The 19,823-nt window shown below is 40.1% G+C and overlaps 2 protein-coding genes across 6 annotated transcripts in view; both read right to left on the bottom strand.

The window, feature by feature from the left end:
• loxl3b (lysyl oxidase-like 3b) overlaps positions 1-8,563 on the bottom strand; it is a 28,673-nt gene extending 20,110 nt beyond the window's left edge. For 2 of the 4 annotated variants that reach the window (XM_078277232.1, XM_078277234.1), the window contains exons 1-3: positions 8,285-8,562; positions 1,154-1,516; positions 490-653 (exon numbers count right to left, since the gene is read on the bottom strand). In XM_078277232.1, coding sequence (XP_078133358.1) covers positions 490-653; positions 1,154-1,508 — 519 coding nt within the window. In that variant the 5' untranslated portion in view covers positions 1,509-1,516; positions 8,285-8,562. Of the gene's footprint in view, positions 1-489; positions 654-1,153; positions 1,517-8,284 lie in introns of all 4 variants that reach the window. The other 2 variants (XM_078277233.1, XM_078277235.1) reach the window with 2 other exon arrangements.
• A 1,525-nt stretch (positions 8,564-10,088) lies between these two features.
• On the bottom strand, positions 10,089-19,270 carry pank2 (pantothenate kinase 2). 2 transcript variants are annotated; one of them, XM_078277324.1, is made up of 7 exons: positions 18,877-19,270; positions 17,985-18,337; positions 17,239-17,492; positions 15,668-15,811; positions 13,817-13,940; positions 12,321-12,446; positions 10,089-12,226 (listed from the first exon to the last, which is right to left on the bottom strand). In XM_078277324.1, exons 1-7 carry the CDS (start codon positions 19,088-19,090, stop codon positions 12,176-12,178), a joined length of 1,266 nt encoding a protein of 421 aa, XP_078133450.1. In that variant the 5' UTR covers positions 19,091-19,270; the 3' UTR covers positions 10,089-12,175. The 2 variants fall into 2 exon arrangements, with proteins under 2 accessions (XP_078133450.1, XP_078133449.1); XM_078277323.1 differs by having other exon boundaries at positions 15,635-15,811; positions 18,877-19,269.
• Between the last annotated feature and the right edge of the window lie 553 nt (positions 19,271-19,823).

Genomic DNA, 19,823 nt, shown 5'->3' with positions numbered 1-19,823 from the left:
ATATATTATCTGGATGGGTGATTTAATCCTTCACGATTTGCCCGTATTACTAAACCCTGACTGAGAGTGGCTGCTGAAGGAGGGGAAAACATCACAACACAGGATTTCACATCTGAACCAGTGACCTGAGGTCATGAAGAAGCTGATGCTGCCCTCCGTTATGGAAGGTATGTCAGGTTTACTGAGGAAGCTCTCCACACACTACATCACCTCAGGACAATATATTTACTTCGAGAGGCTGCTGCTTTTAACAGGCTCAGACACAGAGCAGAGCTAATCAACACCATATGTATGCAGCTACAGTTGGGAGTAGCACTGAGGCGTTGAATGTTTTCTTAAATCTTAAACTGTACAGGCTGTGGAACAGTAGCGCTGTTAATACAAAAGCCAAGTTTAAGGGCTTATAACAGCTTCTTAATGAACATCATTTTTACTGCAATACAATTAAATAAAAATGAAAACCTCTTTAAATGTAATTTATCAACTTACGTCAATAACATTTGAGTCCACAAAGCCAGGAATCCTCTCGTCTTTGCACACAACTCCGGCATCCTCATCGTGAGTGCAGTCACTGTTGCCCCAGCCGCGAGACTTGCAGAATTCAATGCTCTTCTCACCTCCGCTACACAGCACGTTGTCCAGCCAGATTTTCCCTGGACAGGCAGCAGACTGTCAGTGTGGCTCCGGCACACTCCCAGGCCTGCGGAATGTAATCAGCCCAGGCCTGGAAGTGACACTTGGTTGCTTATAACACTGGTGCTCTGGGAACTTATGGCAGCAAGCTCTCCACAGTTGCACTTATTCTAGACAAGAGGCTGGATACGAGAATCAGCTAGATGCCTAAAATGTAAATGTAGTCAAATATGTTTAAAAGTACTCCTTATGAACCTGAGGCTTTCAATTTTTACAAAATTAAAGTATGATTTCTTTGTTTTAACCTACCCGGATAACAGGATTTTTGGGGATTGCCACCTACAACTGCCAAAGTCTAGACTGTTTAAATATAACACACACAATTCTATGATTGGAATATTTGAATATCCTGTGTGTATATCAATATGTCATTTTAAACACCATTAATACCCGTATAGGAGAGTACACAGCGTATTAAACCAGAAACTGAATCTCAGGAAGTGGCTGATGTCACTCTTACCTTGGCCCTTGCCATATTTGGCGCTGTGGGTCCATCCTGTGGCTGAGACGAAGCCCAGTTGGCGACAGAGCACATTGGCGTTAGCTATTGAGAAGTCGTCATCACAGATGGTTCCCCACTCTCCCTTGTAGAAAAGCTCTACCCGACCCTCGTTGTGTTTTCGGGGGTATCCGGACAGTCTGACCTTTAGCCGTTCCGTCTGGGGGGACAGGGACGGTGTGGCTGATGGCGTGGGTGCCCGTGTGGGCGTCCGAGTGGCTGCGTTTGAAGGTGTGGTCTGGGCCAAACAGCAAGGTAACCACAAGCTTAACAGAAGGCTGAATGCAAACTGTTGCCTGTGCCTTGACTTCTCCATTATTTCAGCTGCACATGAAGAAAAGAAAAAGGGAATGTCAAGACAAATCTATCATGTTTAAATGAGAAGACTGTTTCAGGTTTTCTATAAATCTAAATACTGAATATTGGGCCCATTCAGGTTTTCTGATTATCAGTTTAGGAGGTGAGCAACAAACAGCCAAGTCTGTTATGTATCTAAGGTTCTGCACATCAGAAAGTATCTTGTGGGCATGAGAAACTAATTCCGGAGCTGACAAACCAACATTAATATACCAGAACATATCATCAAACAACTAAAAGATAATAAGTTAAACAATTTCACCTTCAACTCTTTGTATGCTACATGAACACATATACAGTGCACATCAGAGTTTATTGAAATATGATTAAATGAATATGTGCTATGAGCACTAAAGGAATAGTTTGACATTTTGGGAATTACACTAATTCCGTTGCCTGCATAGTCTGACACACATTACTTTCCATAAAACCACAACATGTCATTTTTACGCTTCAGTTTTTGTATGAATCAGCAAATAATATAAAGTTTTATCAGTGAGCTTTAGGGGTACTGGTAGGAGAATTTTGTTTCCCTTTGTTTTCAGTCTTAAGGCAGATTTATGGTTCTGGGGAGGCTCCACACAGAGCTTTCGCCGTAGCCTATGTAAGTGGCCTGAAGTTTATACTTGTGCGCTGGTGTCTGCGTCAATCTCTTTAAGAAAATAGTAGGGCCGTCGTGTGTGTGCGTGAGGAGTGTGTGGTAGAGCGAGTGACAGAGTGACGGTAATTAGCATCGGAGCGAGTACCGACGCTGGAGGCATAGACGGACAAAGTGTCTCCCCTGTGCTTTCTGACCACGGTCGGAGCTCTGTAACAGGAAAAGTTAACCCTCTCCTTGATTTCATGTTGTTTACGGAGAAGGAGAACCAGGAAATGAGAAGGGGGAAATGTGATGCTACCAAGCCACGGCCAAACGGACCAATCACAGTTGTTGCCGTCTGCGTCGCTGCGACGTGTAGTTGCATGCAGAAGCATAATTGGCCTTAAGAGAACAGCAGAGCCGGCATGTGTGTATGCGTGAGGAGTGTGTGGTAGAGCGAGTAAGGAGTGACAGTAATCAGCTTCGGAGTGAGTACCGACTCCAGAGGCACAGGGGGGAAACAAAGTGTCTCCCCTGTGTTTTCTGACCACTGTGGGAAAGCAGTAGCAGGAAAAGTTAACCCTCTCCTTGATTTAATGTTGTTTATTGAGAAGGAGAACCCAGAAATGAGTAATGGGAAATGCAATGCTACCAAGCCACGGCCAAACGGACCAATCACAGTTGTTGCAGTCTGTGTCGCCGCGACGTGTAGTTACATTTTTTGAGAGGCGCTCGTCAGGCTACAGCGTAGGGTCCGTATGGGGTCCGTATCTCCACGTACCTACGTACGTACCCACGGCGTCGATTTTATGCCTTTAAGCTAACCGGCTGCTGGCTCCAGCTTCATATGCACACAGGCATGAGAGTGATTCTCAATAAACTCTCAGAAAGAAAGTGTATTTTCCAAAATGTCAAACTATTCCTTTACACAGTCGTAGACATGGATTAGATCTAAACATTTCTGAACAGGTGTGGAAAGTCACTATTTTTGTGTGTTGAGTGTCTAAATGCCCCTTTTGTAAATGTATTTCCAACCAGTAGAAGTCTGTTCCATTTTGGGACACTTAAGTACCATTTTGTGCTATAATCATATAAGGACGACTTTGAGTAGCCCAAGTTCTCATGTAGTTGCCTTCCAATGTCCCTCCGGTCTGCCCAAATATACTTTTGGAGGAACTCTGGTCAGCCCTTATGATACTCTGAATGCATTTTATAAATAGCTGTAGCTAAAACCAAGAGGGTTTACACAGAGGAGCTGAGATACGCTCAGCATATGGATTGATGTAAGCGTGTAAAATTGCTGCAGCAGTTTGATTCAAACCATCTGGTCAGTGTTTTCTTGAAAACTCAGATGTAGGGAAGAATAACAGGAACATTTAAAAAATGTGTTGGCTTCAATGGCCAAACGATCAGGCTGATAATCAGGCACAAAGGTTACATGAATGTTTATATTTATGAAATTGACAGCTGCACTTTCACAGTATGTTTGTCCCTTTTTGGAGCTTTTCTGTCTAGTGTTTTTTTCCCCACTCTTGTCTTGCTAATGTCCAGTTTTTATTGAGCAGACATCACTATCATTCAGGACATTTACCATAGGTTAACCATAGGTTAATATTTCTTCATATTTCTTGATACAACAAGCCAACTTTTCCCTACAAAATGTTCACTCTGCTCTCTTAAACCTTTCTGTACAACTGCTAACATAGGCCTGCTATTGATAATTGACAGCTACACTCCTTAGCTTTAAGCGAGTGTGGGGGGGTTGTTCCTACAGAGACACAAATACAGTAGTGTGATGTGTTTGTACAGAAACCACAAACTTTAGGTGTCCTTTCCAAAACATGTCTGAGACTGACTGCGTCGTCTGAGTCCAATTTCACAGTGTATGGAAGGACACACACATTCACACTAAGCTTTAGTCAGCAGAGGGCTTTTAAAGACATAGCCACTAAGTCTGAACTGAAAGCTATGTGGTGCCACATACATATTCTGTATCTTAAAGCTTTTTGACGGATTTCTGCCTTTTTGATGGTAGAGATCAGGAACAAACAGGGAGAATGAGGGACAAAATATACAAAGATACCCAGAATTGAACCAAACTCAACATAAAGGAATACTCCAACATTTTGGGAAATATTTACTGGGAGTTTGATGAGAATATGCATTGCTACCAGTGTTTGTGCTAGGCTAGGCTAAACACACCCTGTACCAATCGCTAGGCAACACACGGAGAGAAACTGATAAGGGAGCAAAAAGGTGTATTTCACATTATTCTGAAGTATTCTGTTGATATAGGTTTTTCATTTTCAGCCTCTTTAAAAAGGGAAAAACCTCCCCACAAACTCACAAAAAATAACAAGAAGAAACTTCCATCACTCATCCTTTAAAAATACATCAAATACATCACACGATGATGGGTGTTGATGTGTGATGGATAATTCATTTGAAGGCCCAAATCCAAACTAGACTTTGGGACATAATGACCAGGTTTTTCCAGCTGCTGCAATAGATTCTGGTTTAGAGTTTGTCCCTCCAAAAGCAGCGGCCGCATTAACACAACTCTTCAACAATCAAAGAGGAGGAACTTTGTTACTATGCAGGCAGTGAGAACGATTTCTCCGACAACTCAATCAGCAAATAGTTGAGGACGCAAACACATCTACAAGACATCTCAAAGAATGAGTAAGGAGGAAATATACAATCTTTGACCTTTTTTTTTTTTTAAATCAGCCATCTCTCATTCCGACTGGTGGCAACAAGTGCACGTCCCCTCTCTGTGGGTGTATAAATGGAATCCTGGGAAATGTAGGAAATTACTAAGTGAATGTTGTACCAGTTTAGCTTAACTAGTTGGACTATGATAATATTTTTTACCCTGTCTATTATAAACGTCATCCACTACAGTTTACAGACCGACTTCCTGCTATCCCTGCTTACACAGTGTTCCTGTGCAATGAGGGATTATTACCAAGCTGTCTGATCATCTGACCTCTTGTGTGACTTCATTGCAGCAACGTCACCATGTCATGATCTTAGCAATATTTTGTTAAGTACAATGTTATCATAACTGATAGAGGTGATAGCCAAAACTACAAAAAATAAGACCTAGGTTGAATGAACTGGAATGATCCTGTGAGGGAGATTGACACCCCTGCAACCACTCAGCGGAAAGGGAACCTTCGGCTAGGGTTGCACGATATTGACAAAATGTGATATTGCGATATTGATTATGAATATTGCGATATCAATATTAATTTTGATATTTTTTAAACATATGTAAAATTACAAAAGTTACGGGAAAATGCATCAAAATAGATTCATAAAAAATTAAACAAGTTTTCTTACAACACAGGTTTATTTCAACTGACAGTCATATTGGACTGGTACAACATGAATAAATAAATAAGGACCATGTCTACAGAACCGGACATGTTTACTGGTTGTACAGTATAAAATAAATAAATAAAGAGAACAGAACAACTTTTCTTTCGCTTCTCTGATTCGTTTTGTTGTCAGAATCAGAATCAGAAAGGGTTTTATTGCCAAGTAAGTTTTTTAACACATACAAGGAATTTGTTTTGGTGTTGTTGCACGTCACACATTCTTTAGATGGAGTATTAAACAATATAAGTATAGGTATAAACAATATAAGTATAAGTATATGTACACAGTATGTATTAAATTAAATTAAAAATAAAGATAGAAATAAAAAAATAAAATAAATAAAGAGCAAAGAGCATTACAGCAGAGAGAGAACAGTGGCATGAAGGTGGAGAGTCAGGGTGGTTTCCGGGCCTTGTTGATAAGGCTAGTGGCGGAGGGGAAAAAGCTGTTCATGTGACGTGAGGTTTTGGTCCTGATGAACCTCAGCCTCCTGCCAGAGGGGAGTGTCTCAAAGAGTTTGTGTCTAGGGTGGGAGGGGTCGGCCACAATCTTTCCAGCACGCTTCAGAGTCCTGGTGGCGTAAAGGTCCTGGAGCGGCGGCAGATTGCAGACAATCACCTTCTCTGCAGACCGAATGACACGCTGCAGTCTGCCCTTGTCCTTGGCAGTGGCAGCAGTGTACCAGATGGTGATGGAGGATGTGAGGATGGACTCGATGATGGCTGTGTAGAAGTGCACCATCATTGTCTTTGGCAGGTTGAATTTCTTCAGCTGCCGCAGGAAGTACATCCTCTGTTGTGCTTTCTTGACGAGGGAACTGATTGTCTATCTATTTCTTCACTTACACGGTCACTCTGTTGAAATATGCACACACGTGGTTCGCTCCATAGGGTTTGTCACGTAGTGGACCCGTGCGCTGACGTGTACTAACATGTGCAAGTGGCACGGTAACAGGCCAATGAAACATGATCATTACAGCGTTTCAAGCGGGCTCTAAATCGAACACAACTAAGCCACACAGCCAACGGACAGGACGCAGCGCTCCACAAAATAAACAAAATATTGTACACTTATTGCAACACTTTCGATATAATATTGCGCAACGTGATATTGCGATAACGATATTGAGTCGATATATCATGCACCCCTACCTTCGGCCTTTAAAAAACTAATTAACAGAAATAACAAGTGGGCCATTAATTAAATAAATTAAACTTTTTTTGATGTTGTCACTTTTGTTAAAGGAAACCTTCATCACATTAGGTCACACAACCTGGCAAGTATCTGATTTTAATGTGCTTATGCATCAGTCCAACTTTAATTCAAACCAACCAAATCTCTCGCTCAGACATTGAACTCTCTCGCCTCTCACTGAAGCAGGGACTCTCCATACCAATGTGCTCATGGATCAGGTCTTGTGAAAGGCTCAAATCAACCAGCAGCAACAGCAGCAGTTCTCCGGGGATCAGCGTGACTCTTTGCCTCAACGTACAGAACACTTTTGGTCACCACAAAGTCTTGAGTCCTGAGACACTGCATGCACACATTCCCACCAAAACAAACAACAGGCCCTGAATCGGTTTGCTAATCACTACCAGAGGTCTGTACCTTGTTGTGGTTTTGTTAAACTGGGAGTAAAAGCTCCCTGGGCAACAGATACTGTTTTCCTGCCTTGTTGCAGCTTGTTGACCTTTAGAGGAACTTTGTGAAACTTTTACATATAAACCACTACACATGAGCCACATCAGAGGGAGTGAACAGATGATGTTAGAAACTGCATTATAGATGGACACTGGGAGATAAGATATGTTTCAGGAAGGAGGTTACAAGAAGTCAGGTCAGTCAATTTTCTGCAGAAAATAATCTTGTTACACTATTCAATCTCCCTGAAGATTCTTTCATTCAACAAATCGGCCTAAGAAAACCCACAACAATACAACCACAGCTGCTCAAAATGGAAACACGTGGTGGTCAAAACATTTCCTACACATTCTAAGAAAGTGCAATTATGGTGTGTAGGCTTTCTTGTCCACCTGTTTTGTAAAGATGCAAATCCATAACTTCGGCATGTAATCTTTACTCAACAGAAACATTAAGACATCAGAAAAACCCAACCTGTGCACCACTTCAACACCTATCTGGAAAACAGCTGCAGAGCATCTGGACAAAATCCATTTATTAACAATTTACAAACATTTAAAAGTGCAGGCTTGAAGGCTTATCAGAAAGTGAGGATTTATTACTGCATTATGAACATTGGTGAGCAAATAGAAAACACTATCACAAAGGATTTTACAACCCAAATGTATGGTGTACAACTGATCTATAAAGCATTATAATACATTACTTACATTATATAGCGACAACCTATTTACCCTTTATGAATGTGCCTTATTAGAAAGTTGTACTTATTTTACACATTACCACCAGATATTTGGCAGCAGGGATTCCTGCCAATACAGACTATTTTAGTCAATATTTGGCTTTGGGGAAACATTTTGTTTCCTGTTGCAGCATTCCTCACATTTTTTCACCTATAATATTCAGTATCCTAAAAGTGAAAGCGTTTGTTTTACTAGTATAGATTTTAAGAATGGGGCTTGAATTTGTATGAAGCAACGTTAAAAGCACAATGCTGCCTCACAGTTATCAAACCAGTGCCGAAATACAACATATGACGTGTACTTTTAATACCCAGACTATGAGTATTTTAAATGTAGCTTGTTTTTGAGTTTTGCTGTTCATTTTAAACTCAAACTAATCTGCCTTACCTTATGTTTCCAGTGTGAGGTTATAACGGTCCCGTGGAGAGAAGAGGGGAGCTGGGTCTTTAATCTTGGTGATCCAGAAGTTCATAAACTGAACCCCTAAAGACAGAAGATGAATAAATATCCCAGTACTTGTGCTAATTCATTTTTTCCACCAAACACGGGTCCAATTTGCGGGGCAGTAGTCCACCTAGCACCCAATTACTCCTTACAGCGATACTGACTGTAAATTGCCAGCTGTGCAGCCCTCACCGAGGCGAAGGAGGAAGAGGCTGCAAGACCAAAGTGGGCTGGATTTATTCCCTGAAAAGACACTAACTCTTTCATGGATGGTTCTGTAACAGGCGGTCCTCTGTTGCATATCCCCAAAAAAACGTGAATTTCACTTATTTCACACGCAGGCTACGTGCCTGACGAATGCAGCGTGTCCGCAAAAGATTTACAACCGGAAAATAGCTGCAAATAAGCTTCTTGGAAGAAAAAAAAAAACATATATAATGTATATATGTATTCCATAAAATATATATATATCAATACAATGTCCTCACACTGACCTGCAGTTTAGATAAGGTAATAACGTTAACCTAAATAACCATGAGATGAAAACAGCAGAAATATCTTACAAAATATGCAGCCCATAAACCATAGCTTCAAAAAGAGAAAAATTTGCTCTTTCAATTAACCTTCAACTTAAAAGAATAATTCGACTTTCTTTTGGGACATAACATTATGCTTATTTTTGCCGAGAAGACCCACTGGAAGCGAACAAATCGCGCAATATCGCCTCCGAAACTTATTGCTCGAAGCGGTGGGCTTAGCGCTGGCAAGCTAGCGAAAGTTAGCTTAGCGCTGGCAAGCTAGCGAAAGTTAGCTTGCTAATTAGAAAATATTGTGCAAAGCGAACTGCGCTTTCTCACATAATTTACGTGACGTTGTTCCAAGCACTACTTCGTTTTTGTTTGTATCTGTTACTATGGAACACAAAAAAGAGCGAAAGAAGGTACAACAAAAATCTTCTGCCCGAAGACATTCACCGAAGGTAAACACTGAGGGTGAGGGTCTTGTCAAACTACGACACTTTGTGGTCGGTTTTCGGCAAATCACTACGCGGTTTTCAGGTGAACTTCTCCCTCATTTGCATAAAGTTAATTCCCGCGTCGCCTCTTTACAGATGAGATACGACTCTCATGTCTGTATGGTTACCATAGTGTTGGAAAGTAAATAGTGCATTTACTCAAGTACTGTACTTAAGTACAATTTTGAGGTACTGAGGTAACTTTGTTCTTCTACTCCACAACATTAAGAATCAAATATTGTACTTTTTACATTTATTTGATACTTTCCGTTACTTTGCAGATTCAGATTAATAATACAAAATATAATCAAATTAATATTTATTATAATAGCTAAAGATAAGACTTGACTGCTACCTGGCACTATAATAAAAATATTATTTACAAGATGCAACATTAATGTAATGTACATATATGTACACACATATCAATAAATATAATTCAATTATGCAGCAACTGGCCATTCTGCATAATGAGTACTTACACAGTATATTTGGATGCTAATACTTACTGCTTACTTATGTATTTTCACACTAAGTACAATTTTGAATGCAGGGCTTTTACTTGTAAGACAGTACTTTTACACTGTGGTATTGCTCTTCCACCACTGGGAAAGAAATAAACAAATAAAGCAAATAAACGTTTCTTTAAAAGCTCTTTAACAAAAGCGTCGCAAGTTGTCACAAAGTTATGAAAAGTTTGTATTTAATAGGGACAACACAAGAAATTTGTAATGACTGTTACAAAAAAAAAGTAGTTTTTATTGCAATGTAACATGACAAGCAAACAAAAGAGGAAACCTATGGAATTAGAGACGTTTTGTCTCATTTTAATTCACATTGCTGAGCACATTATTGTATTCTATACAAAAACATGACAGGCACTTTTTTTTTTGAATCAACTTATTGTATATAGAACTTTCAGATACATTATATCAAGTAACTGACATCTGAAAAAAAACTGTGTCCACTAAATTTACAACTGTTTTGGGAGTCAGATCTCTTCATTGGGTAGTACTAACAGATGGCATTAAAATGGGACGGATGACCATTAAATGAAATGATAGAACAAATAACTCATGAAACACACATCAGAGACACAAGGATGAAAATGTTTCAAGTTCTACCTTGCTAAATGCCTCTAGAAACACAAGAGCGTCAGGAAGCCTGACCAAAACGTACAGTGAACTCAAAACATTAATATTTAAGTACAGACAGAAATAGTTTGGGGTCGCAGGACCTTAAACCTCCATTGGAGGGATGCATAACCTTTATGCATTTAAATATGTTTTTTAGTGACTATAATGCCCTAATTTTACCTTAATATTATATATACTATATATTAGAAATCATATTTATCAATATCTATCTTTTCACTTGCTCTGATTTTCCTCTACAAGGAGAGGGTTGCAGTGGCTCAAGGGCACTTCAGCAGGGCAGAGGTTTGGGGTTAGAAAGGGACCTAAATGTATCAATCATACTACACAGTCCAGTCTCACTAACCCCAGAACTGATTGTACAGATTTTCCGATACCAGTAGTGTTGCAAAAACACTGCTTGGAGTAAACAATTGGGTTCATAAACTTTATAAACATTAAGACCTTTAGAACAGTAACAGTGAATGTTTCCATTAAAAAAAATAATCTGATGAAATGGTGACCTTTGGTGCATTTTGAGTCATCATCCAGGGAGGGAAACCTGCTCGTTTCAATCATACACTCATTTAACGTTCAATTAGTGACAAGTAAATGCTCAAGGATGATACAACACGAATAATACGTGGTTTAAATGCTTTTCAGTTGGGGGGGGGCTCAGCTTACTAAGAGTATCAGATGGGTGGGAGTACTATCACGACAATATGTTGAACAGCTAAATTGGTTCCTTTTTATTTGGGAGTTAAATCATCATCAACTCTCAAGATACCATCCTATGACTTTCACAAGATGTTATTTAGAACTGCAGGTGTGTACAGTTGAAAGCATTAGTGGATTTATAGACAGAAAAGCTATCTGCAACATGATAATTGCATCCTTTTTACTGCTTCTAGCTTCTGACATATGAGGATTGTTTGCATTTATTTGTCTTATATGATAGTAAACTGAATCTCTTTGGGTTTAGAATCACAAAACATGCATTTGAAAGAAGTCATCTTTGGTTCCGGAATCTTAAGTCAGGCATTTTTTTTTAAGCTATTATCAGACATTTTATACACTAATAATCAATCAACATATTTAAGAAATAAACATGATGAATGATGCTTTTCTAGTCAAATCTTTCCTGTGATTATTTTTAAGTTGTACCACCCATCATATAAGCTCATACACTACACAAACTCCCATCAACCTGGTACCAAAGTAGTGTAAATATTTGACCCAGGACTTGATACCCAGTGCACGTTAAATGCAGTCCACAAGCCAAGACTATGTGATGGCCAGTACTTTTTTTTTTACCCAAATATTACAGGCAACTTTCCATAAGATGTTTTCAGACCAAACCTGGCGGGTTCCTGCAAACAATTACTTTTTCAACATTGCTGCATAACACTTTGGTCAGGCAAGGAAACCGGCGCCTATCCGCTGCCCACAACAGCAGATGTGAATGACAATTTAGTAGCTACTTTCAGCATTTTTCAAACCAGCTTGATTTCTGAGAACATAATAGGACCCCCCCTAATAGGATGTGCCGGCCACAACCAAAATTTACCAGTAACTGGCTGGTGGCTGGCATAACATCCCTTTGTGGAATTAATTATGGACAGTCTAAAGTGCTAATGGTCTTTGCAGCAGATTGACGAGAACTTCTTTGAATGTAGTTCAGACAGATTAGGACGGATGCAGGAGCTCCAACAGGGCTCCAACCGCTCCGAAGTAACCCTACAAAAACAGAAAAGAACATTGAGTTAGAAATCGTTGAGCCCATCAACGCAATAAACCACATTTGAGGTCAATAAGGGGTCGAGTTATTTACCTCATGCTGTAGGAAGAGCGCCTTGAGCTGTCCTTTAGACCAGTAGTCCATGGCGTAGGCCAGCAGCTTCATAGAGAGTGTGTTCACTCTCAGGAAGTTACCCACAAACACCACTCTCTCTATGTTCTTTGTAATGACAGAACGGGGATACAATTAGTGCAATAAGTGTATTATCTCAAAACAGTATAAAAACACAAATGACAAATATTATCCATGTGTCAAACTGTGATATTTGTTGAGGCAGTAATCCAACTGCAAATTTCAGTTGAGCAGTCTGATTGGTGAAAGCCTTTCTCCTACAATGCTGATAGTGATCTTACTTATTCGTAATATTTATTTACTTGTAGGATATTACTTATTACTGTTACAGCACAACTAGTCACAGTAGTAGTAGTAGTAGTGGAAAAAAAGTAATTTTACCCAAATAAGGGAGTAAATAATACTCTTCATTTTCTTAACTCAATAAATCATATTGACATAAAACTTATGCCTATATTATTTAATGCAATTCTCTCCCAAGATACTTACAATTTCCCTTCTTATTCATTTAAAATTATTTAGCTGCATCTTTATCTGTAACACATTTTGGTCAACATTTGTCGTTCTTAAAAAAACTTAACTATAAATAAATTAGGGCTGGGTGATAGGGAGAAAATCAGATATCACGATATTCTTGACCAAATACCTCGATATCGATATTGCGGCGATATTCTAGGGTTGACTATTGGTGCTTTAACAAAATATCTTCACACTTAGATTTTAGATAAATAATCATCAGTAATGTGGACATAATGTCTAAGTATGGAAAAGGCAAATAATAGAACAGCTAGAACAGTCTGGTGAGTTCAGAAAATGACATCACTTTACTGTAATGCAGCCTTTAAAACCAGGAAAAGACAACACTTATGTCCTATCACGATATCCAAAATCTAAGATGATATCTAGTCTCATATTACGATATAATATCGATATATTGCCCAGCACTAAAATAAATACATATATTTGACAACTGAATAAGGCTGTGTATTTGAAACAGTCTACTTTGACAGCTAAATTTAAAAAAAACACAACATCTGTTATTGCTGGTTTGTGTCTTTAACTGGTTTTTGAGTTGAACACCTGCTGCTTTGGACACTGAAAGACACGTGGGTAACGCAGTTTACCTCCTCTACGCCTTCATAGCCCTGTACAATGCTGCTTGATCATGACGCCACAAGGCAGCACCGTAAAGAGGCTGAACGCAAAGAGGAAATGGCCAGCAGGGACACTCGAGGGGAACGGATTTTTCCACAGACACGTTTATCTAAAGTCGTTTTTTTTTTATTTATGTATTTTATAACAGTATTGTCCCCGTACCAGAATTCAGACTCTTTCCTTGCCATTGTATCTCAACAACCATCCATCTACTTTGGATTTTTATTTATTTTTGCCAGTAGAACACAGATGCCAATCAAATATTATGCAGCCACTACAGCAACTCATTCAAATGTACTGACCTCATTGAGAGCACACATCCTGGTGATGGAGCCGATGTTGTTGGTGATGGTGACCAGTGTTGCCCTGGCCAGGTCCTCTTTGGACACCGACTCCCTCTTGTCTTTGGACATCATGTTGCCAAAACTATCAAATCAAAACACGGGCCATTTTAGATGATGATGATGATGATCAAATGCATCATAGAGCCAAGTGTACAGCCAAATTCTTTTTTTTTTTCTTGAAACATATTTGGAATCTACACGTTTCGAAACTGGGAGGTAGATTTTAGTATTCACTAAGGGTGTTGAAATGAACCACAGCATCAACGCATCGCGATGCAGACCTGGGCGATTCTGCATCGATGCAGTGACAGACCATAATCCATTATTGCCTAATGATGTTACTCGTTTATTTTCCTGCTTTTTTTGTTTCTCTCTTTTGTCTGCTGTGTTCAGACTCTACATTCAGGAAGTGGCATTTTTTAAGAGTATCAAATATTTGATTTGATACTCCCTTCTTTTATCGTTAGGCCTGAACGATAAATCGTTCGTGCGATCTCAATTCACCCCTGTTCGCGATTTAATAAAAACATTTTTTTTTTTTTTCGTTTTAATTATGTAAAGACATGTTCAAGGAGTTCAGATAGAGCCTGTATCAGGGCCATATTTAGTTCTTTATTCATTGAAGCCTCTAGGTGTACAGGCTTGTGGTGATGCGCAATGTGCTATAGGTCCAAAAAAGAAATATCCATGTTTGGTACTGCCAATTTGTTTTGTCATGGTTCATGTGTGCAATAAACATACTTCGTGAGAAGTCATGGCAGAGAATCGTGATATCAACTATATATATATATATAATATTGAGGAGCAGTGTTGGAGTAATGCGTTACAAAAGTAACAATTACAGTAATGTATTCCTTTTTGCTGTAACACAGTAATATAACTACTAATTAAAATGTGGTAATATTATACCCGTTACAATCTCAGTAACGCGTCTTACAACGCAACATTTAGTGTTTTTAAGAATTCACCAACACCGCAAAACATTTCTTCACAGGAAAACAAAAGCCGCAAGTGTTATTTCCTGTTGCTGTATTCGATGGTTGAGATGACTGCAGAGGCGGATACATTTGTGAGATGGACATTATTTTTTACGCTGCGTTGATGCGAGGTGCTGTCCCGTCTCTGTTCCCCGTGGTCAGAGCCAGAACCAGAGACGCTACGGACAACATCTGTGTCCCAACAGGTGACGGTACGTCAGCGCGGACAGCCGTGTGTCCGAGCTGCTGACAGATAGAAACATGTCGGGAATTAATGTTTAGGCTTGCTACACGTAAATACCATTGTATTTTAAATCAGCCGTGGGAAGTAACTATGCCGTACTTCAATACAACTGTAAGGTACTTTTAAATCAAGTATTTTCATTTTCTCCTACTTTATACTTCTACTCCACCACAATTCAAAGCCTCAAATGACAGTAACTAGCAACATATAATGTATTACATTTTGGAAGTAACTTGCCCAACACGGTTGAGGAGGTGACGCATCGGGACGCATTGTGATATCGAATTGATTCATTGACAGGATAATCGTAATCAAATTGAATCGTGAGACCAGTGAAGATTCACACCCCTAGTAGTCACTGGATATTCTACCCGTGGATGAAAACATCTTGCTCACGCGTTATCAAATCAAAATCGAGGCTTCTCGTTTTCACCCTGGGATAGGAACCGGAGTACATTTTGCACTCTCTTCATTTCCCGTTTCATTAGAGCAGGCTTGTGACCCACAGTAAAAAAAAAAGAAAGAAAAAAAAAGAAAAGCTGCTGTAAACCGCACCTTGAGGCTACAGCCCAGCCTGGCAGTCCAAACCTCTCATAGTCTCCTCCATAGATGTCCCGAACCAGCTTGTCCACTCGGGTGCTCTCTCCTTGAGAAGCCATTTCTAGAGCTTCCTCGAAAGTAGAGCAGCCAGTCAGCAGGCAACACAGGCCCAGGAAGGTCCCACCACCGAGGCTGTAAACACACAGATTAACAGAGAAATTATATAGAACCCATTCATATTCTAGAATAAAAATACATCAGTCTGTACTCTAGGGATTGTAACATATCAGATGGAGTCTAAAATTAAGGGCAAATAGAATTGTCCCTTCCAAAAGTAATACTGACCACTTAAAAAAAAAAAAAATTTGTTACAGACTCCATATTCCAAAACACTCATCTAGTGTTTCTTTCTGAGCACAAAGGGCCCATTATGTCGAGGGAGAAGTAAGCATTCACGAGTCCCTTTGAAAGCCACTAGAAACCACACGTGAAAACAAACCAGTGGAGAGAGAAACAGAAGAGGAGGGCAACTAAGTTCAACTAATAGATTTCAAATTTTAAAACTACTCCCAAATCAAAACTAACAAAGAACCATTTTGCTTCAACTCACAAGCAAACAGTGTGGTTAAAAAGTGGTTTGGTAGCCGACAGCTGAAGAAAATGCTGCTACTTTTCACACCAAGGCACTAGGGAAACACCGAGGGCAGACTTCACCTAACAGGCCATCCACTTGACCGTTTGCTCATTCTTTTACTTATTTTGAAGATTGAAGAATATTATCTCACCTCCAAATGGCATGTTTAATCTTTCATCAGTGTTATGGCGTTTTTCCATTACATGGTAGCTGCTCAACTCGCCTCGACACACTGTGCGTCTGTTTTCCATTGCAGATTTTAGTACCGCCTCAGCGTGGCCGGTCGTCTTATATGCCGGCTCGACGCAAACACCAGCGCACAAGTATAAACATCAGGATACTTGAGCTTGTTTTACAGTTCTGCGAAAAAAAAACAAAAAAAAACAGCTGGCTAAACTATTTTAAAATGGCAGGTTTGCTCAGGACACCCCCGTCTGTCGCTTTCACGTCACCTTTTGGTATCGGCTCAGCTCGCTTGGAACCTCGACTGAGGTGGTACTAAAAAAAAAGTACCTGTTAGCAGGTACCAGGTACTTTTTTTCGTAATGGAAAACCAAAAAAGGAGAGCAGAGTCGAGTCGAGTAGGTACCATGTAATGGAAAAGCGCCATTAGATGAAGGCTTAACTCATCATGAACATAAATTAAATACTCCTCTAAAATGTAATGTGGACTTGAAAAATCACTTAAAATTGACTGTGTCTTAAGTATACCCCTGCAGCCCCTGTACTCTCTCTGGGCCCCACCTTTCAGCAAACTAATATATAAGATATAGAGGGGCCTCGTGTTCTATATGAATTACATCTTATGAAATGGGGGAAGCCTGCTTAAGGCAAACTGCAGCAGGCCCCGTGGATTTGCATTAAGGTCCTACATAAGAATCATCAGCACATAATACTTAAATGTGTACAATTCCATTATATGACTAATATTAAATGACTACTAATCAGTGCAAATTCACAGTAGATCTCCATCAGTGATTATTACCTGGTCCCTGTAACGCGTTTGTAGTTACTCTCAGAGTAGACGGCCAGGATGCTGACCCCAGACCCTATGTTGACCAGCAACAGAGGATAGGGGTTCTCCAGTGTATATGGCCTCTGGATGCAGCGATCTGGGTCAGTGGGGTTTTCAAAGTAGTAGCACTCTGAGGGTCCGCTGGACACCACCGAGTCGATGTACAACACCCCCCGAATCAAACAGTCCAGCTCATCAAGCTTGTGAAGCTGCAGGTCTGCCATCTTTTTGGTGAGAGGAAGACAAGAGAACACTGATAACATCACTGAGGGGGATATGGTCAGAAGAACACAGATGCGGGAAACTGGGGGAGGGGGGAAAGCAGGGGGGGGTAAGAAAACAGGAACCTTCATTACAATTCTATTGGAATACGTCTCACCAAAAAGAAAACACATTGCTTATATTAGGAGGGTTATTGTGCAGTTGTACATCCCACAGTTTGATTAAAAAAAAAAAAAAACACACACACACTTAAGGGACCTTTAGTGCAACAATCTTGATTTATGTGTCCAGATTGATTAACTGATGCTTTATCATAGTCCAAAAGGCAAAAATATTTTTAACAATGTGTCAAGGTGCTCTCCATCACTGGGTGTTCTGTTATGATTACACACATCCAACAAATATCTTATGACTTTCCAATTCTCCCTCCTTCCTGTGAAATCTTCACTGTCCAGCCTGTAAAAGCAAACAGAAGAGAACAAATGCAGACCCACCGTGCGGAAATCAGCCTCAAACTTGTACGCCCCCCCTCCTGTGGCGCAGAGGGTGGTGTGAAGGCTGGAGAAGTGCTTGTTGCGTCCCATTTGCAGGAAGGCCGGCAGGTCATGCGTGGGGAAGCGGATGAAGTGCAGGTTGCCTGTCCTGCCGCACAGAGTCAGGTCCTGCAGCTCCAGGTGGACATCCCTGATGCCCGTTTTCCCATAGGCGGTGTTGGAGGTTAGGTAGCGCCGGATGCTCTTCAGGTTCTCCACCTCTTCCTGCTCCTCCTCTGCTGTGATGTCTTTGGGCTCAAAGTACACCAGCTTCACCAGGGTGCCTCCAATGTCCATCCCAAACCAGGGAAATGCTGCATTGTATGAGATAATAAATGCCAAAAAAAATTAAAAAAAATAAAAATTAAAAAAAATCACTAACATTTTATTATTATTTTTTTAAACCTAGAATCATAACATCTTATCACATCTGTAATATTTAAATGCTTAATGACAAAGAGGATAACTAGAGCCGATATCTCTATGTTGGCCGACATAACGGCAAGCAGCTTCATCCACAGAAGCAGAAGTACAGTGTGTACCGCGAACGCCATCTTGTTGCAAACCAAATCCTGGCTGTATACTGCCACTACGACTCACCGATATTACATTGTAATACCAAAATTATTTTGTCTGTTTTAGCATCATCCCAGGACATTATACAACCAATATACAATACAATATATTTAGAATAATGTATGCAGCCTGTTAACAGCTTCAAGATTTTCTTTCCGAATCTGTAACGTTATTTTTACTGCCTTTTTGGGGGAACGCCTTTGATTTTTGTATACATACACAACGAGGCGTTTCCCAGTAAATACACTAAGCCCATGCTAATAACGGTAAAACCTACGCGGCCTTGTTTTCTTCACCGAGTCGCTCCGTTGCCTCGCCGTCGAGTTGGAGGTACGCCGGTCGGATGTGGCTCTTCCAGCGGACGCAGCTGCCTCATTGTTGGGCTCGTTAATGAAACAACCGGGCATCTCCTTGTTGGACCGCGGCTGCTTCGTGGGCGTTTCGTCTTCGTCGATACTTTCATCGTCGCATTGGTGGCCATTGAACGCCATTTAAATGACAAATTCACTCCATATATACTGCAGTTTATGATAAATAAAACCAATGAACCTCTAGATGTATGTGGACAATGAAGTCCAAGGCTGGGCTGTATGCGCTAGCTAATTAGCTAGCTAGCTAAGTAGATGAGTGTCGTAAACGGCAGGGGTACATGTCCTTTTTATGTACGCTGTCAAGACAAGGGTGGGCGGGGTCAGTTGGTGATTGAAGGACCTAGAACCAATCAGATTGCGAACCCGCCAGTCTGACGATAAAGAAGGCTGATGTCACATTTTTCTTGAGTTTTTCCACATTTAAATACATGGTATGCATAAATATGAAAACAAGCACCGCTTTATCACAAACAAATGTACAAAATCCTAAATATTTTATACATACAGTATATCCCACCGATTCTCCACACTAGGGAAGAAGATGGAGAATTATTTTGCTCATAAAACAAATGATGCAATTAAGGGAACATATAAGAATGTTATTCTGCGTTATGAAAACAAGAACCAGAAAATAAAACAAACATAAATGTATTCATTATATTTGGTAACATCCATAAGTCCAAGCTTTCATAATGTGGTTAATATAGGGCCCGAGCACCGAGAACGTTGGTGAGCGAAGGGCAAAGGCCCTATTGAAATCAATAGAATTATTATTTTAGGGCCCAAGTATGAAAGTGCCAAAGGTCTATTCCAGACTGCAAAACTATTTTTACATAAAAAATAATAATAAAAT

The sequence above is a fragment of the Sander vitreus genome, chromosome 20 (genome assembly GCF_031162955.1).
Source record: "Sander vitreus isolate 19-12246 chromosome 20, sanVit1, whole genome shotgun sequence".
Classification (NCBI taxonomy): Eukaryota; Metazoa; Chordata; class Actinopteri; order Perciformes; family Percidae; genus Sander; species Sander vitreus.
The sequence above is the reverse complement of the archived record's forward strand: the minus strand, read 5'-3'. Positions and strand labels throughout refer to the sequence as shown.

Excerpts from the sequence above, each read along its gene's own strand:
- pank2 (XM_078277323.1), bottom strand. The coding sequence starts at position 19,090 with ATGGCGTTCAATGGCCACCAATGCGACGATGAAAGTATCGACGAAGAC. Across the intron at positions 17,493-17,984 it reads TTGAGGCTGATTTCCGCACG|ATGGCAGACCTGCAGCTTCA; the intron begins GTGGGTCTGCAT and ends CTCACCAAAAAG. Across the intron at positions 13,941-15,634 it reads GGCTGGGCTGTAGCCTCAAG|TTTTGGCAACATGATGTCCA; the intron begins GTGCGGTTTACA and ends TTGATTTGATAG.